At 38.1% G+C, this 20,066-nt stretch overlaps 1 protein-coding gene across 2 annotated transcripts in view; it reads right to left on the bottom strand.

Moving 5' to 3' along the window:
- The window catches only part of macrod1 (mono-ADP ribosylhydrolase 1), a 210,398-nt gene that overhangs the window by 189,311 nt on the left and 1,021 nt on the right, over window positions 1-20,066 (bottom strand). Inside the window, exons 2-3 of one of the 2 annotated variants that reach the window (XM_087798463.1) lie at window positions 19,718-19,837; window positions 19,522-19,629 (exon numbers count right to left, since the gene is read on the bottom strand). In XM_087798463.1, coding sequence (XP_087654589.1) covers window positions 19,522-19,629; window positions 19,718-19,837 — 228 coding nt within the window. The remainder of the gene's footprint in view (window positions 1-19,521; window positions 19,630-19,717; window positions 19,838-20,066) is intronic. The other variant, XM_087798464.1, reaches the window with a different exon arrangement.

Below are 20,066 nucleotides of genomic sequence, written 5' to 3'. Positions count from 1 at the left end.
TTCTTAATTTTTATTTATTTATCTATTCACATTTTTAATTTAAATTTTTGTTAATAATATATATATATATATATATATATATATACACACAATTATTATAGTTTTATTTCTTTCTATTTTTTAATAATTAAAAAGAAAAGATTTATTTCATTTTTTGTCCCTGGGTCACCTTGTTCCTGAGATAACACAACGGTAAATTAAATGTAATGCTTTTATTTATTTCATGTTTTTTTGTTTTTTTTGTATTTTTTTTTAAATTGAAATTCTTAATTTTATTTTATTTATCTATTCACATTTTTAATTATTATAGTTTTATTTCTTTCCATTTTTTAATAATTAAAAAGAAACAATTTATTTCATTTTTTGTTTATTTTTAATTTGCCAGTGCGGGTAATGCATTTTATTTTATTAATCTCTATTTAATTCATTTGTATTTTTATAGTTATATATTCTATAATGTCACTGTAATGTTTAGGCAATAAAAGTTTGATTGAATCCGAAAAGACTGACGAAGAAAATTCAACAAATCTACGAAAACCCTTAATTTTGAACGACTTTCTTAAAACCGTCCTTCTAAATAACCTTTTCTGTTATTTCACAGAGTCGTCTGGAATCTTCTATCGTCGTTGCCGAAAAAAAAGCCAAATTGTCTCAACGACGAAAAACCAAACCAACTGAACTTGACCTTGAAAAACTTCAGCGAGACAAACAAAAACTCCTTCTTTAACAAATAAACACCTTCCATAAGCGGCGCTCGCCCGGATAGCCGTGACGGGCCCATTGCTGATGAGGACGAGCGCCACGACTCCTTCCCTCGTCTGCTCCGTCGTCCACATCGGCCCAATCAGTCTAATGAGGCTCGCGCTTCCTCCGCCCGACCTGCCGGCTCAAGTGGCGATTGATTCCAGGGGTGGGAAAGCTTTTAACAAGGGAGGGGTGGCAGTTAAATAATTAGCACGAATGAGCTTTTTTTTTTTTTTGCTAACTCCATGGTTTCGCCTCTTTTTTATTTTTTTGTTGTTTATTTACCGACACCGAAGACATTAGGGATTAGGTTTGTTAACTTCTCAACGTCAGGGTGTAAATCCGTCTCCGGCCCGTAAATTAAAGCTCGTTTTTGTCTTCGGCCCGATGTCTTCCTTCAATCTCTTCGGGTCGCGGCCTTTTATATCGGAATGGATACGAGACAAGGAAAAAAAAGGGGACGACGAGAGAGCGAAGTTATCAACGCTTTCACACCAATTTCTGGAATTGAGACGGAAACTTGACGATTGGAGCCGACGTGTCGAGGCACCGGACCACGAGATCGCGTCATTCCGACGACGCCGAGATCATCGATGTGGTAGGAAGAAAAAAATAAAAAAAAAAAAAAGACAGTGGGTGTTGACAGTTGTTAGAAACTAGACGACGGGATGAAAAAATAATGGAGCGGCGACATTGGTCTGAATAGCTGCTGCAGCATGAAGAGAAGAATCACAACATTGGTGGACAGGATGGATCGAAAACGACAGCTGGGAGATAGTAGAACTTCATAGAGTCGGAGCAGGAAGTACCGACTATTTTATTTGTTCTGTTGTATACTTACATGTTTATGTTATTCCCAATTAACATTTTAACAGTCACGGTGTTTGTTCATTTTTGTGTTTCCGTTAAACTTCTGGCCGCCAGATGGCAGAGGACTTTACATCCACCACAGCGAAAGGAACAATTAGAACCCGGCGATGATTGAGGACTAGAGGATGCATTTGTCTCCAGCAGCTTTTTTTTGGACACTGTATCGTTTAATTTTTCATAGTTACTCTATTTTTAATCCAAGTAAAACAATCATTTGTTTATTTAGATGTAAAGTACAAACATGGAGTGCGTTTATTCAATTTTGTGTCGCAATAAAAATCGTAACTTCCTAAACTTGTTAGTTTATTTTGCTTTTAAATCATTTTATTTTATCATAGATTTTTCTTTTTTTTATTCTATAAAGTGTTAAAAAATAATTATTACTATCAGCATATTCTCCATAACTTGATCGAAGTTGTATTAATATACAACTAAACTGTCGCTAGATGGCAGTAGTTATTAAATCCTCCTCAGCTTAAGGAATAATGAAATCCCATGAGGTCCCGGCGATGACTGAGGATGAGAGGATACAGTGGACTCCAGCAGATATTAAAGCTGATATTTGGACATATTTTGCTTTAAAAAAAACAAAGGTAAGCAGTTACGACTTCGTCAAGAGTCATGTGGTCTGTAAATTCAACGCAATGCAACACCAGAGTCAAGTACTCGACAATACTACACATATATCCTTGTTCCTACAGTATCACGATATATCGTATCGTTGCCCCTGTGTCGTGATTTGTATCGTTAGCATTAACAACAAACATGGAGTGCGTTTGTACAATTTTGTCTCGCAATAAAAATCATTACTTCCTCTGCAGCTAAAGATAAATTGTCGCAAGATCCCTGCGTTGACTGAGGACGAGAGGATACAATCGACTCCAGCAGCTTTTAAAGCTGATGTTTGGACATATTTTGGTTTGAAAACCATTGAAAGCAGTTAAGAATTCATCAAGAGTCATGTGGTCTGTAAATTCTGCAACATCAGAGTCAAGTACTCAAATAATACTACACATATATCCTTGTTATTACAGTACCACAATATATCGTATCGTTGCCCCTGTATCTATCTACTGCCAGATTCTTGCCAGTACCTCGACAGATGTATTCCAACAGCCATAAACTTCTCTCGAATGACAATTAAAATGTCCTCTAATGCTGATTAGAATCCTAGCATTGGAGGCTCATCATCACAACGGCCAAATTATCCGGACAAACTAGATCAAGCAGCACGAGCTCATAAATTAAACAACCAGATCTAAATTTGCATAAACTAGCGAGAAAAGATTGGACATGCTGGTGAGTCTCTCAAACTGTCTTCATGTATAATGTTGCTAAATATATGCATCGGCAAAATGCAGATGGAAATGTGGTGCATTCATTGTATTATTCTGATTACGATTAATCATCGACCCGTATGTAAAATTCAGCATTTAAAGTCCAACAGGGAGTATAAAAAAAAACACCCTTTTATTTAACTTAATTGACTACGAAAGCCTACAATTACTCACAGCGTCGTTTTATCACCAGTTATCAGGTTTTTAATTAATTATTTTAAATATGGCTTATGTGGGAAACAAATGTGTTCCTGCCAGAGAAACTATGGATCGGCATTAAATATTTACAGGATACCAGCGATCGATGAGCCAGAGAAAAAAAAAAACAGCGTTAACAAAACGGCCGCTACAATAATGATGAAAGACAGGGTTTATTTTGATTAGTTTTTCTAATGCAAAGAGAGACGAGGGATGTCGGGCACGATGTGTCAACATGGCCATTAGCAGCGATTCCCCAAATACAAACCCCGTCGAGGGACGTCGTCTGCTATGGTAACTACAGCAAGAGATGAAGTCTCCATGGCGTGGAGAACACGTCAGCAGAGATAAGGAACCTTTAAAGGTCATATCTTATCTATAGGATCTATATATTACACATATCAACCCTTCAAAATGTCTCTCTACTTATGGGCTTTTGTGTCGATGAAATATGAAATTGAATGAATGTTCCCTCAATCATAGACAAGGACAAAGTTTCCATCTTGTCTGCAGTGAGGCGAAGCTTTGGGCACTCAAGAGTGTGAACGCTCAAAACAGCTGCACTCGCTGTCTGAGGGGTTTTATTATCTCCTACTTTTGTCATCACGACAACAGTAAATATGGCTTCCAGACATCGGAGTGACGTTTTCTGCAGGTTCCAAGGTCAGGACGTCGCTGTTAATATTGTTTACAATTAGAAATAGAGGTGTGTATTGGGAAGAATCTGGTGATACGATACATATATACAGGGGAAAAATCACGATATATTGCGATACTGTAGTAACAAGTATATATTTGTAGTATAGTACGAGTACTTGACTCTTGTGTTGCAGAATTTACAGACCACATGACTCTTGACGAAGTCGTGACTGCTTTTATCCGTTTTGAAACCAAAATATGTCCAAACATCAGCTTTAAAAGCTGCTGGAGTCCACTGTATCCTCTCGTCCTCAGCCACCGCAGAGACCTTGCGGGAATGTGCTATATATTTAACTGTAGAGAACGTTTTGATTTTAATTGTGATACAAAATTGTGCAAACCCGCTCCATATTTGTACGTTAATCGTTATGTCCAAAATATTTCCAAACATCAGCTTTAAAAGCCGCTGTGGTCGACTGTATCCCCTCGTCCTCAGCCACCGCAGGGTACTTGCAGGAATTTGCTGTATATTTAACTGCAGAGGACGTATCGATTTTTATTGCGACATAAGAATTAACGTACAAATATGGAGTGCGTTTGTGACACAATTTTGTGTCTTAAATATTTCCAAACATCAGCTTTAAAAGCCGCTGGAGTCGACTGTATCCCCTCGTCCTCAGCCACCGCAGGGTACTTGCGGGAATTTGCTGTATATTTAACTGAAGAGGATGTATCGATTTTTATTGCGACATAAGAATTAACGTACAAATATGGAGTGCGTTTGTGACACAATTTTGTGTCCTAAATACTTCCAAACATCAGCTTTAAAAGCTGCTGTGGTCGACTGTATCCCCTCGTCCTCAGCCACCGCAGGGTACTTGCGGGAATTTGCTGTATATTTAACTGAAGAGGACGTATCGATTTTTATTGCAACATAAGAATTAACGTACAAATATGGAGTGCGTTTGTGACACAATTTTGTGTCTTAAATATTTCCAAACATCAGCTTTAAAAGCTGCTGGAGTCGACTGTATCCCCTCGTCCTCAGCCACCGCAGGGTACTTGCGGGAATTTGCTGTATATTTAACTGAAGAGGACGTATCGATTTTTATTGCGACATAAGAATTAACGTACAAATATGGAGTGCGTTTGTGACACAATTTTGTGTCCTAAATACTTCCAAACATCAGCTTTAAAAGCTGCTGTGGTCGACTGTATCCCCTCGTCCTCAGCCACCGCAGGGTACTTGCAGGAATTTGCTGTATATTTAACTGCAGAGGACGTATGGATTTTTATTGCGACATAAGAATTAACGTACAAATATGGAGTGCGTTTGTGACACAATTTTGTGTCTTAAATATTTCCAAACATCAGCTTTAAAAGCCGCTGGAGTCGACTGTATCCCCTCGTCCTCAGCCACCGCAGGGTACTTGCGGGAATTTGCTGTATATTTAACTGAAGAGGACGTATCGATTTTTATTGCGACATAAGAATTAACATACAAATATGGAGTTCGTTTGTGACACAATTTTGTGCCTTAAATATTTCCAAACATCAGCTTTAAAAGCTACTGGGGTCGACTGTATCCTCTCGTCCTCAGCCACCGCAGGGTACTTGCGGGAATTTGCTGTATATTTAACTGCAGAGGACGTATCGATTTTCATTGCGACATAAGAATTAACGTACAAATATGGAGTGCGTTTGTACAGTTTTGTGTCTTAAATACTTCCAAACATCAGCTTTAGAAGCTGCTGGGGTTGACTGTATCCTCTCGTCCTCAGCCACCGCAGAGACCTTGCGGGAATGTGCTATATATTTAACTGTAGAGAACGTTTTGATTTTAATTGTGATACAAAATTGTGCAAACCCGCTCCATATTTGTACGTTAATCGTTATGTCCAAAATATTTCCAAACATCAGCTTTAAAAGCCGCTGTGGTCGACTGTATCCCCTCGTCCTCAGCCACCGCAGGGTACTTGCAGGAATTTGCTGTATATTTAACTGCAGAGGACGTATCGATTTTTATTGCGACATAAGAATTAACGTACAAATATGGAGTGCGTTTGTGACACAATTTTGTGTCTTAAATATTTCCAAACATCAGCTTTAAAAGCTGCTGGAGTCGACTGTATCCCCTCGTCCTCAGCCACCGCAAGGTACTTGCGGGAATTTACTGTATATTTAACTGAAGAGGACGTATCGATTTTTATTGCGACATAAGAATTAACGTACAAATATGGAGTGCGTTTGTGACACAATTTTGTGTCTTAAATATTTCCAAACATCAGCTTTAAAAGCCGCTGGAGTCGACTGTATCCCCTCGTCCTCAGCCACCGCAGGGTACTTGCGGGAATTTGCTGTATATTTAACTGAAGAGGACGTATCGATTTTTATTGCGACATAAGAATTAACATACAAATATGGAGTTCGTTTGTGACACAATTTTGTGCCTTAAATATTTCCAAACATCAGCTTTAAAAGCTACTGGGGTCGACTGTATCCTCTCGTCCTCAGCCACCGCAGGGTACTTGCGGGAATTTGCTGTATATTTAACTGCAGAGGACGTATCGATTTTCATTGCGACATAAGAATTAACGTACAAATATGGAGTGCGTTTGTACAGTTTTGTGTCTTAAATACTTCCAAACATCAGCTTTAGAAGCTGCTGGGGTTGACTGTATCCTCTCGTCCTCAGCCACCGCAGGGTACTTGCGGGAATTTGCTGTATATTTAACTGAAGAGGACGTATCGATTTTTATTGCGACATAAGAATTAACGTACAAATATGGAGTGCGTTTGTGACACAATTTTGTTGTCTTAAATATTTCCAAACATCAGCTTTAAAATCCGCTGGGGTCAACTGTATCCTCTCGTCCTCAGCCACCGCAGGGATCTTGCAGGAATTTGCTGTATATTTAACTGCAGAGGACGTATCGATTTTCATTGCGACATAAGAATTAACGTACAAATATGGAGTGCGTTTGTGACACAATTTTGTGTCTTAAATATTTCCAAACATCAGCTTTAAAAGCTACTGAGGTCGACTGTATCCTCTCGTCCTCAGTCATCGCTGGAGGATTGCATTGTTCAGCTGAAAAGGACGTTTAGACTGATACCATCTAGCGGCTTGAAGTTTAATTGCAACACAAAAATAAAAAAATAAGGAGAATGTTAAATGTAAATTAAAAAATCGAATTATTTAATTTTTAACACACTTCTTTGAAATATAAATCCTTTAAAGTATATATTTTATAGAATATTGTTTTGATTGTTAAAGCGCTTTGTGACCCTGGTCTGGAAAAGCACTATATAAATAAAAATTACTTACTTACTTACAAAACAACTATGATCAAACTCAATACAGTGCTGTTGCATTTCGATAAGGTATTCTTTTTAAAAAATATTGCGATATTTAAGTGGATTGACATTTTCATTCATAGCCAAATAAGGAAGTGACAACAAGCGACTACACGCAGCTAGAATTGTGATTCAAAACAGTGATAGTCGACTTGATCGTCGTCTTAGCTCCTAATTCCTCAGTCAGGTGGGTAAACACGGTGGCCTGATCCTCGCATTATCCTCTCGCATGAAGCAGAAAACAAGTGTTTGGCAAATTTATCAGTTAAGACACGACTTAATCCCTGTCCCGATGCTGGAAAATCCCCAATAAAGCTGCTCAGAATTGAAACACTTTGCAGTGCTTCCAGTTAAATATAGAGATAATATGCCGACTCATGTTAGAAACGGCGTTTTTTTTCATGCGTCGTGTCGGTTTCGTACCTCTGTAGCGTTTGACAGGGAAGGTATTTCTCCGAGGGTCTCCAGCATCAAGAGTTCCCCCTGAATTATCCTCTTTTTAAAATCATCAACTATAATCCCGGGACTCGTCTTCCGACTCTCGTGGCCGCTATCTCGCGGTCTCGCTCCATCACCGCTTTCTCGTGGGAAAAAAGCATCGGAGATTTCGCTCAACAACCTCTCGGCAGTGAATCAGCGACAGAATCGACGGCTCCAGGTTCGACTCATACGAGCTGATAACAGCACAAGATAAGAACACGTTAACGTTCTTTAAGAGTAACTCTACTTGAATTAACAACTACTTTCTACTAGGGTTGGGAGTAAATGGCTTAAATATCACGTTAATTTTAATATATACTGTATGAATATTCAACAACACTGTATCGATTTTGTTAGTTTATTTTGCTTTTAAATCATTTTATTTTATCATAGTTTGTTTAATTCTATAAAGTGTGTAAAAAATATTTATTATTATCACCATATTCTCCATAACTTGATCCAAGTTGTATTATTATACAACTAAACTGCCGATCGCTAGATGGCAGTAGTTATTAAATCCTCCTCAGCTTAAGGAACAATGAAATCCCATGAGATCCTGGCGATGACTGAGGACGAGAGGATACAGTGGACTCAGGCTGAAGGACATCAAGTCTGACACTATGGTGTGCAGTACAGGAGCACCTCAGGGGACAGTACTGGCCCCTCTCCTCTTCACCATCTACACTTCAGACTTCTGCTACAACTCAGAGCTGAGTCTCGTCCAGAAGTATGCTGACGACACTGCCATTGTTGGATGCATCAGGGACAACAGCGAAGACGAGTACAGGAGTCTGATACGTGACTTTGTGGACTGGAGTGAGAGGAACCACTTGCAGCTGAACACCTCAAAAACCAAGGAGCTGGTCTTGGATTTCGGGAGGTCCAGGACAAAGCCACGTCCAGTGTCCATCAGAGGCGACGAGGTGGAGATAGTGGACAACTATAAGTACCTCGGTGTGTGGATGGACAGTAAACTGGACTGGTCCTGCAACACAGACCATGTGTATAAGAAGGTTCAGAGTAGACTGTACTTTCTGAGGAGGCTTCGATCATTTAACATCTGCAAGAAGCTCCTCTGCATGTTCTACCAGTCTGTGGTGGCCAGTGTCCTGTTCTATGCTGTGGTGTGTTGGGGTGGAAATGTGTCCAAGAGGAGTGTCAACAGGTTGGACAGGTTGATCAGGAGGGCTGGTTCTGTGGTTGGAATGAAGCTGGACTCACTGGTGACAGTTGCTGAGAGGATATCATTGAACAAACTACTGTCCATCATGGATGATGACAGTCATCCTCTGAACACTGTCATCAGTGAGCAGAGAAGCAGAATGAGTGCACGAATGCTCCTACCCAGGTGCAAAACAAATAGACTCAGGGACTCATTCATCCCTCGGGCTATTAAATTGTACAATTCTGAGTTCGGGGGCAGGAGTGGAGTGAAAGTATCTGGATGTTCTGTTCCATGTTAGTCTTTGTATCTTTGTCTTTGTTGTTTTTTTGTTTTTTTTTGTTTTTTTTTCCTTGACCTATGTTCTTTGTCTTTGTCTTTAGACTTAGATTGTGTCATCTTGTTCTTCCTCTTTATGTTCTTCTTACTTTATTTTTTATGTATTATTTTTTATTGTTTATGAAAAATTGCTGGCTATTGGTAAAAAACAATTTCCCAAAGGAGACCTCCTGAGGGATCAATAAAGTTTTACCTTACCTTACCTTACTCTTGCAGGTTTTAAAGCTGATGTTTGGACATATTTTGCTTTAAAAAAAACAACAAATGTAAGCAGTTAAGACTTCGTCATGTGGTCTGTAAATTCAACGCAATGCAACACCAGAGTCAAGTACTCGACAATACTACACATATTGTATATCCTTGTTCCTATAGTATCACGATATATCGTATCGTTGCCCCTGTATCGTGATATGTATCGTTAGCATTAACAACAAACATGGAGTATGTTTGTACAATTTTGTGTCGCAAAAAAAAAAACGTTACTTCCTCTGCAGCTAAAGATAGATTCTCACAAGATTCCTGCGGTGACTGAGGACGAGAGGATACAGTGGACTCCAGCAACTTTTAAAGCTGATGTTTGGACATATTTTGGTTTGAAATCAAATGAAAGCAGTTACGACTTTGTCAAGAGTCATGTGGTCTGTAAATACTGCAACACCAGAGTCAAGTACTCGACAATACTACACATATATCCTAGTTCCTATAGTATCACGATATATCGTATCGTTGCCCCTGTATCGTGATATGTATCGTTAGCATTAACAACAAACATGGAGTGCGTTTTTACAATTTTGTCTCGCAAAAAAAAACAACTTTACTTCCTCTGCAGCTAAAGATAGATTCTCACAAGATTCCTGCGGCGACTGAGGACGAGAGGATACAGTGACTCCAGCAACTTTTAAAGCTGATGTTTGGACATATTTTGGTTTGAAATCAAATGAAAGCAGTTACGACTTTGTCAAGAGTCATGTGGTCTGTAAATACTGCAACACCAGAGTCAAGTACTCGACAATACTACACATATATCCTAGTTCCTATAGTATCACGATATATCGTATCGTTGCCCATGTGTCGTGATATGTATCGTTAGCATTAACAACAAACATGGAGTATGTTTGTACAATTGTGTGTCGCAAAAAAAAAAACGTTACTTCCTCTGCAGCTAAAGATAGATTCTCACAAGATTCCTGTGGTGACTGAGGACGAGAGGATACAGTGGACTCCAGCAACTTTTAAAGCTGATGTTTGGACATATTTTGGTTTGAAATCAAATGAAAGCAGTTACGACTTTGTCAAGAGTCATGTGGTCTGTAAATACTGCAACACCAGAGTCAATACATATACTGTATATCCTTGTTACTACAGTATCACAATATATCGTATTGTTCCAACAGTATCATGATATCCTATTGCATCAGACTCTTGCCAATACACACCTCTACCTTCTACTTTAACTGTAACCTCAAGCAAAGTAAGCACTACTTGAAACCCCTCTAGACTGAACAAAAAACTAAAGTTCAACCCTGAAACTCGAAGGACAATCCCAAAAAGAAAAGGACATTCACAAGACTGAAAAGAAAACGTTGTTGTGCTTCTGTTTTCGTAAGCGTGATTTTAGTTTTTGTAATTGTGATTTGCCCTTCAAGAACACCGTAAATTAACGGGTCGTAACAAACTCCAGTGGGGAGCAATATCAAAAATGTTTTAAAAAAGATATAAAAAGAAAATGTCTGTTCATGACAGCTATATTATAAATAAACCTTATAGAATCCCCTGCCTCTCCTCCTGAGTAGCTGGGATAGGCAACAAAATATGGAATATAAAATTAATTTAGAATATAATGGTAATGTGTTGGTAAAAACATCCTCGAGTAATATCATCATATTAAATAAAATCTATGGGTGTCTACTGTATATACAAGGAAATAAAACATGTACGGATACTTGGTCATTCAATAATCTGAATTTTACTGAGTGTTGCATGGAGAGTCAAACGACGACAAGTAAAATTGATCCTGAAAGAAACTGGCAGCCAGTGAAGGGTTTTAAGGATCGGGGAAATGTGAGTTCTTTTACTAGAGCGGCTCCGAATTATCACTGCAGAGATTTGTATTAACTGCAGGTGAGACAACTTCTTCTTGCAAAAAGGCTTATAAAACATTAAACTACACATAAAGAAATGACATCATCATGCAACATGTGGTCTCTTGTCTACAGGTGAGGATGTACCTGAAGGGCTCGAAGAAAACCTGGAAACTAACAGTTAAAACCCGAGTAAAGACGTTAAATGGATACATTATTGCAACAATCATCAGTTAAATTCTGTCCTGGAATGATTTAAAGTCTGAAATGCAAATTATAGATAAAAAGACTTAGCAACATGATGGACTGATCAAGGATCAGTATCATCACTGGCACATATCAATACCCTGTATCGATATATGCATCCGTCTTCCAACAGGGGGCACTGATAGTCCTGGTCAGACCAGGTCTTTCATACTGAAAATATAAATTCTTATTTTCCAACATGCTTCGACTCCGTTTAGATCCATTCAAACCTCTAAATACCGATTCTAATCCCTGGCTTAGATGCCGCTTGGCTGCCTCCGCTCTCACTCCTTCCTCAGCGTAACAAAACAATAAATAAAAAAAAGTCTTTATTGTGCGCGATAATCACATTTTTAATACGTTCACATTGAGTCGTTGGCAACAGGAACTGACGTCTGAGAAAACAAATGCTAATGGTTGATAATCAGGCGATTGTGTTTCAGTCAAATATACTGTTTATATACGACTGAATGAATGAGGGCCGGGTTTGAAAGTTCAAACTTCTGATGCGAACATGAAGAGTGACGACTCATTTTATCCGATAAACGCTTTATTGACGTGTATTTTGGGGTCTCAAGAGGTGGGCATTCTGTTTCGTGGCAGGAGAGAAATCTCATATAGTTAATTAAATGTATATAAATAAATAAATAAATAAAAAGGAAAGGACCTTGAAGACGGCTGCAGATTGGAGTCAGATCTACTTCTGAATAAAGAATTAGCGTTAGCATGAAAATTAACGTTAGCATTTTCAGTTCAATACATTCTTAAAAATTTCCCTGTTTGCTTCTCCGTTTCTTCATTGTCTACGTTCAGTTCCAGTTGAGGGAGTATCATGGTCCACTGTTTTAGAAAATAATTGAGGAAACCCTGATGTTTGAGTAACTTTGGATAAGCATCGCGGAGCTTGCTAGTAGCATTAGCCACCAAGCTCGCCTTTTCGACACGGTTGAGTCGTCCACGTCTGTTCCTTGTATTGGTAAAAAAAAATGTTAAATTGGAAATATTATATTCTTCTACAATAGTTGAATGTTTTATATATATATATATATATATATATATATATATATATATTTATTTTATTTAATAAGTTTAGTAGTTAAAGTAGACTGTTGTATTTTTGTACAGATTGTACCACAGCTTTCTTTTATTATTAGTAGTATAATTATATTTATTTTACATTACTTGTTAAGAGTGGATGTCTTTTTAGTAAAAACTTAACTTGAATGGAAATTGTTATTCAGTTTTTGCTTCGTCGTTTGTCGTTAAAAAAAAAAAAGTTATTATTCTACTTTGTACAGTTGCGAAAAGACGTGAAATTTGACATTAAAAAAAAAGTAGAATACTCAAAACTGAACAATATGGAAAATATATATTGTGATATAATTTAAAGGCCTGAAAACGTTTTTATACAAACACTCTTAGAATCGTTGATTTGGAAAATTACTTTTGACATTTTTATTTTTTTTCTGGTGTAGCACTTTGAGGTCATGTATGACGAAAAGTGCTATATAAATAACATATTATTATTATTATTATTATTATTATATATCACCCAGCACTTGAATCACACAAAAACTAGAATTAGTAACGCTCTCCTTATCTTGACCATTAAAGTATATACTTTATTGAATATTGTTTTTGTTTAAGCGCTTTGTGACCCTGGTCTGGAAAAGCGCTATATAAATACAAATGAATTACATACCTTTTAAAAAATGCGGCCTGTGGGCTTTTTCCAAGGGGACCCTCATGAGGTCAGAGGAAAACTATTAAAAAACAATTGAACACACAACTTCGACATCATTTTGAATTCAGTACTTTTTCTAATTCAAAACTTACTCTATGTTTAAACATAAATTGTTTAAGTTGTTTTACATAATTGTATGTCTGTAAAAATCTTCCTTGTATTAAGTTAAAGCTAAATATAATAATAATAAAGACAAAAATGTCCTTTTTTTTTCCGTGTTACTTCAAAGAAGAGTCAACGCAACATCCCGTAGGTGGTCATAATAATATGGCCGGCTCGTGTCCCAACCTTCAAGATGGAAAAGCCTCGAGATTGATGTGAAAAACTCCAGAAAAAGTATCTTCTGACTGCATCAATCTGTCTCTGTCACTTCGGATTACACTCACAGAAACACTTTCGGCCCAAGACTGCGACGATGACAAGTGTTTCAACACGACCGAGACGGAATATTCTCTCCATCGCTTCACGTCGCTTCACTTTACAGACTTTTTTTTATTTTTTATAGTCTCGCCTGCAAGATTTATCAAGCGACTGCATTTATTCTGCAGCGTGGAATAAGTTTGAGCGGGGAGGAGGAAGAAAAAAAAAAAGGGGGGGGATGGAGGAATATTAAAACAGAACAAATGTATCTTTTCGTCGGTGAAATATGTTTCAATTAATTTTCAATTATTTGCAGAGGAAGGGCATGTCCGAAAATAAATGGCCTTTAATGTCAGACGGTGGGCGAACGTAATGGCCCGAGCGGAGATGAGGAGTAAAACTTTTTACGAGGAAAAAAAAAAGAAAAAAAAAAAAGCAGCTCAGTCGAGCTCGGCAAATTTGCATTTAATCAATTCGAGGAAGGGAAGAAAAAAAAAAAGGCTTGAATGCAAATACAGACTCGCGTATACATACACTCCCTGAACTCATCACCACGACAACATTTCATTGCACGATCCATCTTAATCAGCGAGCCCATCAGAGACGATATATCCTCCCCTTCGTCTCCTTCTCCGGACGGAGTGATTGAGGGGTGTAAAAGAGGAGGATGTTTCTGCCCTTCCGTACCCTCCCACTTTACCCCCCCCCCCCCACTCACTCCACACCCTCTTAAGTGCTTGTGGGTTTTTATGTTTGTAGTGTTTTATAGGAGCGAGCAGAAGTCAGCGGTTGTAAAAGTGGGAGAAGGGAGGATGGAGGACGGGAGTGGGACGGGCCCGGGGAGAGTGGAATAAAAGGAGAGAGGAATTACTGTAAATCCAATGTTTATTGAGAGCGACAGAAACCCGCCCCTGGATCCCTGCATCACCTCTTACCTGATCAGTCGGCGCGCCGGAGTAAACAGGATGTGCGAAGCCACCTGTTAGCTCGCACCGGGGCCCCGCGGTGCTTCTTTTAAAAACCTTTTTTATTTTATTCACTCGGCTTCTGCAATTTATTCATGTTTTTTTCGGTATATTTGCAGTCAATTGCTCCACCGCCAGCCGAGCTGGGAAGACTCCCTTCTAACCTGCCTGACAGTATCGCGTATAATTGGCCGCAGTTGGCTTCGACTGAGTGTTTCGCCGCCTCCCGGGCTAAATGATGTTTTCTTCAAAATGCACGCGGAATGAAAGATTTAACAACAAGACGCTTCACGCGTTGAGGAATAAAAAAAAACCACAGGCGGTTTTTACTCTCGGTCAATTGTGAGCCATTTTCCTGATCTATTTCCCCATTTGTTAGAATCGTTCTCTTGTCTGGTCGCGGCTTTTATTTCCATCCGAAGCCCCAAAGCTGCGTCAGTTTAGTCACACGGTGGATTAAAGGGCAGATATTTAGTCTGGACAAGCTCTTCAGTCACGATGTGGCAGGAATCTGTTGATACGATACGTTTCACCACACATGGGCAACGATACGATATATAGTGATACTGTAGTAACAAGGATACATGTGTAGTATTGTCGAGTACTTGACTGCAGAATTTACAGACCACATGACTCTTCACGAAGTCGTAACTGCTTACATTTGTTTTTAAACCAAAATAGGTCCAAGCATCACCTTTAAAAGCTGCTGGAGTCGACTGTATCCTCTCATCCTCAGTCACCACAGGGAACTTGTGAGCATTTATCTTTAGAGGCAGAGGAAGTAACAATTTTTTTTGCGACAAAAAAATTGTACAAATGCACTCCGTTTGTTGTTAATTCTAACGATACGTATCACGACACAGGGGCAACGATACAATATATAGTGATACTGCAGTAACAAGGATATATTTGTAGTATTGTCGAGTACTTGACTCTGGTGTTGCAGAATTTACAGACCACATGACTCTTGACAAAGTCGTAACGGATTTCATTTGTTTTGAAATCAAAATATGTCCTAACATCACCTTTAAAAGCTGCTGGAGTCTACTGTATCCTCTCGTCCTCAGTCATCACAGGGATCTTGTGGGTATTTATTTTTAGAGGCCTAGGAAGTAACAATTTTTTTGCGACACAAAAATTGTACAAACGCACTCCATGTTTTTTGTTAATTCCAACGATACGACACAGGGGCAACGATACGATATATAGTGATACTGCAGTAACAAGGATATATATGTAGTATTGTCGAGTACTTCACTCCGATGTTGCAGAATTTACAGACCTCAAGACTCTTGACAAAGTCGTAACTGCTTTCATTTGTTTTGACAATAAATATGTCCAAAGATCCGCTTTAAAAGCTGCTGGAGTCGACAGTATCCTCTCGTCCTCAGTCATCATCGGGATTTTATTGTTCCTTAAGCTGTGGAGGACATACTGACACTACAATACGCTATGAATATTTATATTTTAAGTTAATTTTTAATAATATATATATATAAATATATATATATATATATATATATATATATATTTGGCACATACCTCATTGAATTATACACCATAATACAACTATGATAAAAATACAATAATTTGAGTTTGAAAAAAAAAAGAAAATCCATACGGTGCTGTAAATAACGATACAATATCATGGAACGAAATACTCTTGAATCAAGTAGTTGTCAATACAAGTAATCTTAATCAATAATTAAATATTAAAATCGTTTATTTGTTCAGGCTTTTCCTTGATATTCTGGAACTCCTGTGTTGTTCTCAGTATTATCTTGACCTTTAAAATATATACTTTATTGAATATTGTTTTGATTATTTAAGCGCTTTGTGACCCTGGTCTGGAAAAGCGTTATACAAATACAAATTACTTACTGACATGTTATTGAATATAAACCATAAAATAACTATGATAAAAGTAAAATATGTTATAAATCTAATCGATACAGTATCGTGAAAAAAACATCGATAAATCGTCACTTTCTCACACTTCAGTGATGATCACCCGAAAAAAAACTCCCTCCGTCCTGTACCTGCTTGTTGCCATGGCGATTTTTCGGGTTTTAACTACCAGCCCGTGTCCTCGCTCTCCCTCTCCTTTTTATCTCCCCCCCTTTTTTTCCACTCCTCCAGACTCTTTTTGTCAGTCGGCGCACCGACTCCCCGACACTCGGCCTGTCAGTCATGTTTCCTCGGGCGACATCTTTCATTCTGCCTCCCTCACCTTGTTCCGTCCTCTCCTCCCAACGACTCTTCACCGACTCCCGTCAAAACCTCTCTCGTAAAAAGCCTCTGGAACGACAACTCGGGGCCCAGACACAATTACATCTGCGTAATTACCCGTGAATGGAGATGTAATCCTGGATGTTTACCGAGCAGACGCAGGAACAACATTAACGAGAGCGGCGTCCACACACTGGCGGAGCAAACACCTGCTGACAATCATACCTGCCACAGAAATATGCATCGCCCTGCAGCCCCAGACCTCATCCTCAAGTATCACTCTGGGCCGCTGGCCTCCTTTTTCTTTCACCCCCCCCAGAGCAGCATTTGTTGCCAAGACGCCAATTATATTTCCCAGGATGCTCAGCCGTACGAGCTCTCGATGAGCGAGTGTGTGGCTCCCTCTAGTGGCCGGAAGAACAATCGACGCTATATTATTTATTTTATTGACAGTGTTGTAAACACATTCTAGGATTTGTATTGTGACGTCAGTGCAAAATAAGAGAATTAAATAGGATGACAAACAATTAAGCAATAGAATAACAGAACGAAGTTTCAAGGCAACAATTCTGTGGCGTCTAAAGTAAACTTTTGTTGAAAAAAAACATGTATATATCTATGGTTTATGCCTGTAATGTTTACGTGTTCTGACTATTACAAAGACACTGTCTCTTTAAGGTACAATAAAGACACCAAACAGGAGCCATGCCCGCCCCAACCAAACATTTTTGATGATTAAAAGATTAACTTTCCTGTATTTTACTGACAAAATAGCAATGTTTTTGTTATTTACATTTTGTGACTACATATCAAAATAACTCTGTTTTTTTTTTGTTTTTATTCAAAGAGAAGCCTAATAGAATCCCGAGGATTGGTTTTATTTATTTATTTTTCTCTGTGTTCAATATATAAACTAAAAGACATAATGGGCTCCAATACACAAAACCAAAATAATTGATAGTATAGTTTCTCTTTCTATTTGTGTATAAAAAAACAACACAGTTGATACTGTCATCATATTCGTTATAATTTACATTCATTCATTCATTCATTTTCAACCGGTTTAACCCTTACCGGGGTCGCGGGGAGATTGGAGCCTATCCCAGTATCATAGGGCGAGAGGCAGGGGACACCCTGGACAGGACGCCAGTGTGTCGCAGGACACACAAAGACAGACAACAATTCACACACACTCTCATACCTATGGATATTTTCCCAAAGTTCTCGATCAACCTATGTATGTTTTTGGACTGTGGGAGGAAACCGGAGTGCCCGGAGTAAACCCACGCAACACGGGGAGAACAAACAAACAGTATACTCATTTACAGTAATCTTTTAATTGTAAACAAAACCAAAGATTTTCCTCCATATTTATCCAAGTGAATTGACAAAAGAAAAAAATGTACAGAAGTCTAATATCAAAACACAAAAGCAAATAATCAATTTTGCTTGTATTAATCCTTTTTTTGTCTGCGTTTTATTTAAGTCAGGGGCTTGTAAAGACGATACAGAAAGGTATTCCAGATACGGCTGTGTAGCAGAAAATACATCATTTTGTTTTTGTTTATCCCTTAGACTCCAGTTAAGAATAAACAAAAAAAATCCACTAGTGTCCACTATCCAGAGTGTTTTCTCTCTGTGTAACATGTTAGCATTTTATCTTCTGCAACAAACAAGCTTAAAATATAGACTTGGTGAATTATTTTCAGAACAATTCCTCATGTCAAGGCTTCAATACAAGAAGGACGTTACAGACGAGCAGTGTGGAGGTATTTGGATGATTTTAAGTGTCTTTTTGGACAAAGATGAAGCTACCTTAGCAGCTAGCCTAGCAGCTAGCTTAGCAGCTAGCCTAGCAGCTAGCTTAGCAGCTAGCTAAGCAACGTCCGCTAAAAACATACTTAGAATATAGACTTGTTTAATGTTTTTCTGAACAATTCGAGGCTTCAATACAAGAAGGACGTTACAGACGATAAGTTTGCAGGTATTTGGATGATTTTAAGTGTCTTTTTGGACAAAGATGAAGCTACCTTAGCAGCTAGCCTAGCAGCTAGCTAAGCAATGTCCGCTAAAAACATACTTAGAATATAGACTTGTTTAATGTTTTTCTGAACAATTCGAGGCTTCAATACAAAGGGATGTTACAGACGATAAGTTTGCAGGTATTTGGATGATTTTAAGAGTCTTTTTGGACAAAGATGAAGCTACCTTAGCAGCTAGCCTAGCAGCTAACTAAGCAACGTCCGCTAAAAACATACTTAGAATATAGACTTGTTTAATGTTTTTCTGAACAATTCGAGGCTTCAATACAAGAAGGACGTTACAGACGATAAGTTTGCAGGTATTTGGATGATTTTAAGTGTCTTTTTGGACAAAGATGAAGCTACCTTAGCAGCTAGCCTAGCAGCTAACTAAGCAACGTCCGCTAAAAACATACTTAGAATATAGACTTGTTTAATGTTTTTCTGAACAATTCGAGGCTTCAATACAAAGGGGTGTTTTTAAGTGTCTTTTGGGGAAAAAAAAGTGGGCACCTTTTGCGACTTTCTTATGAGTGTGAGTAGAAAACTGACCTGAATTTAAATTTGTATTATTGATTATAATTATTATACTCATTAAGATAATTTAAATATTGGTTAAGAATTACTTGTATGTGTAAGAAAACGTATTTATCGACCCATTTCTACACGTCAGTTCAACATCACTTTGTTGTGATTCTTTTAAGGTGTAAAATCATTCGTGAGAATGAATTCTTAGAAAGAAAAATGACCTGCATTGACGATGGCGTCGATCTCCAGCTTGGTGATGTCACCGCTGTAGAGGGAAATCTTCTGATCCAACTTTGCGTTCCTGGGATAAATACTTTTCTCAGTCACACCTGATGGAAAAAAAAACACACATAAGGAATGTTTCTTAAAGCAGGAAAAAAAGATATAAAATATTTAGATATATAGTATATTATTTACATTTATTTGCTTTAATCAACTGACTTGCAGTGGGAGTCCAGACAGGAAAGTCGTCCAGAGTCACACAGTCGGTCCTGTAGTACTTTCTCCTGTCAGTCACAGACAGAGAGAGCAGGAAGTCTGTGCGATACAGAGGAAAAATGATTCAATCTAACGTCATGTTGAGCCAAAAGAAAGAAGGGAAGAATAAAAGTAAATGTTATATAAAATATATATATATATATATATATATATATATATATTTAATTCAATCATTTAATTTGACCCAAATTATGTTTTATTTACAGATTCTTAAGAAAAAGAAAACGTTTTTATATTTGACAACATTTCCTTCTTTTAAATGGATTTT

Source organism: Callionymus lyra, chromosome 9, assembly GCF_982586985.1.
Source record: "Callionymus lyra chromosome 9, fCalLyr1.hap1.1, whole genome shotgun sequence".
Lineage (NCBI taxonomy): Eukaryota > Metazoa > Chordata > Actinopteri > Syngnathiformes > Callionymidae > Callionymus > Callionymus lyra.
The sequence above is the reverse complement of the archived record's forward strand: the minus strand, read 5'-3'. Positions and strand labels throughout refer to the sequence as shown.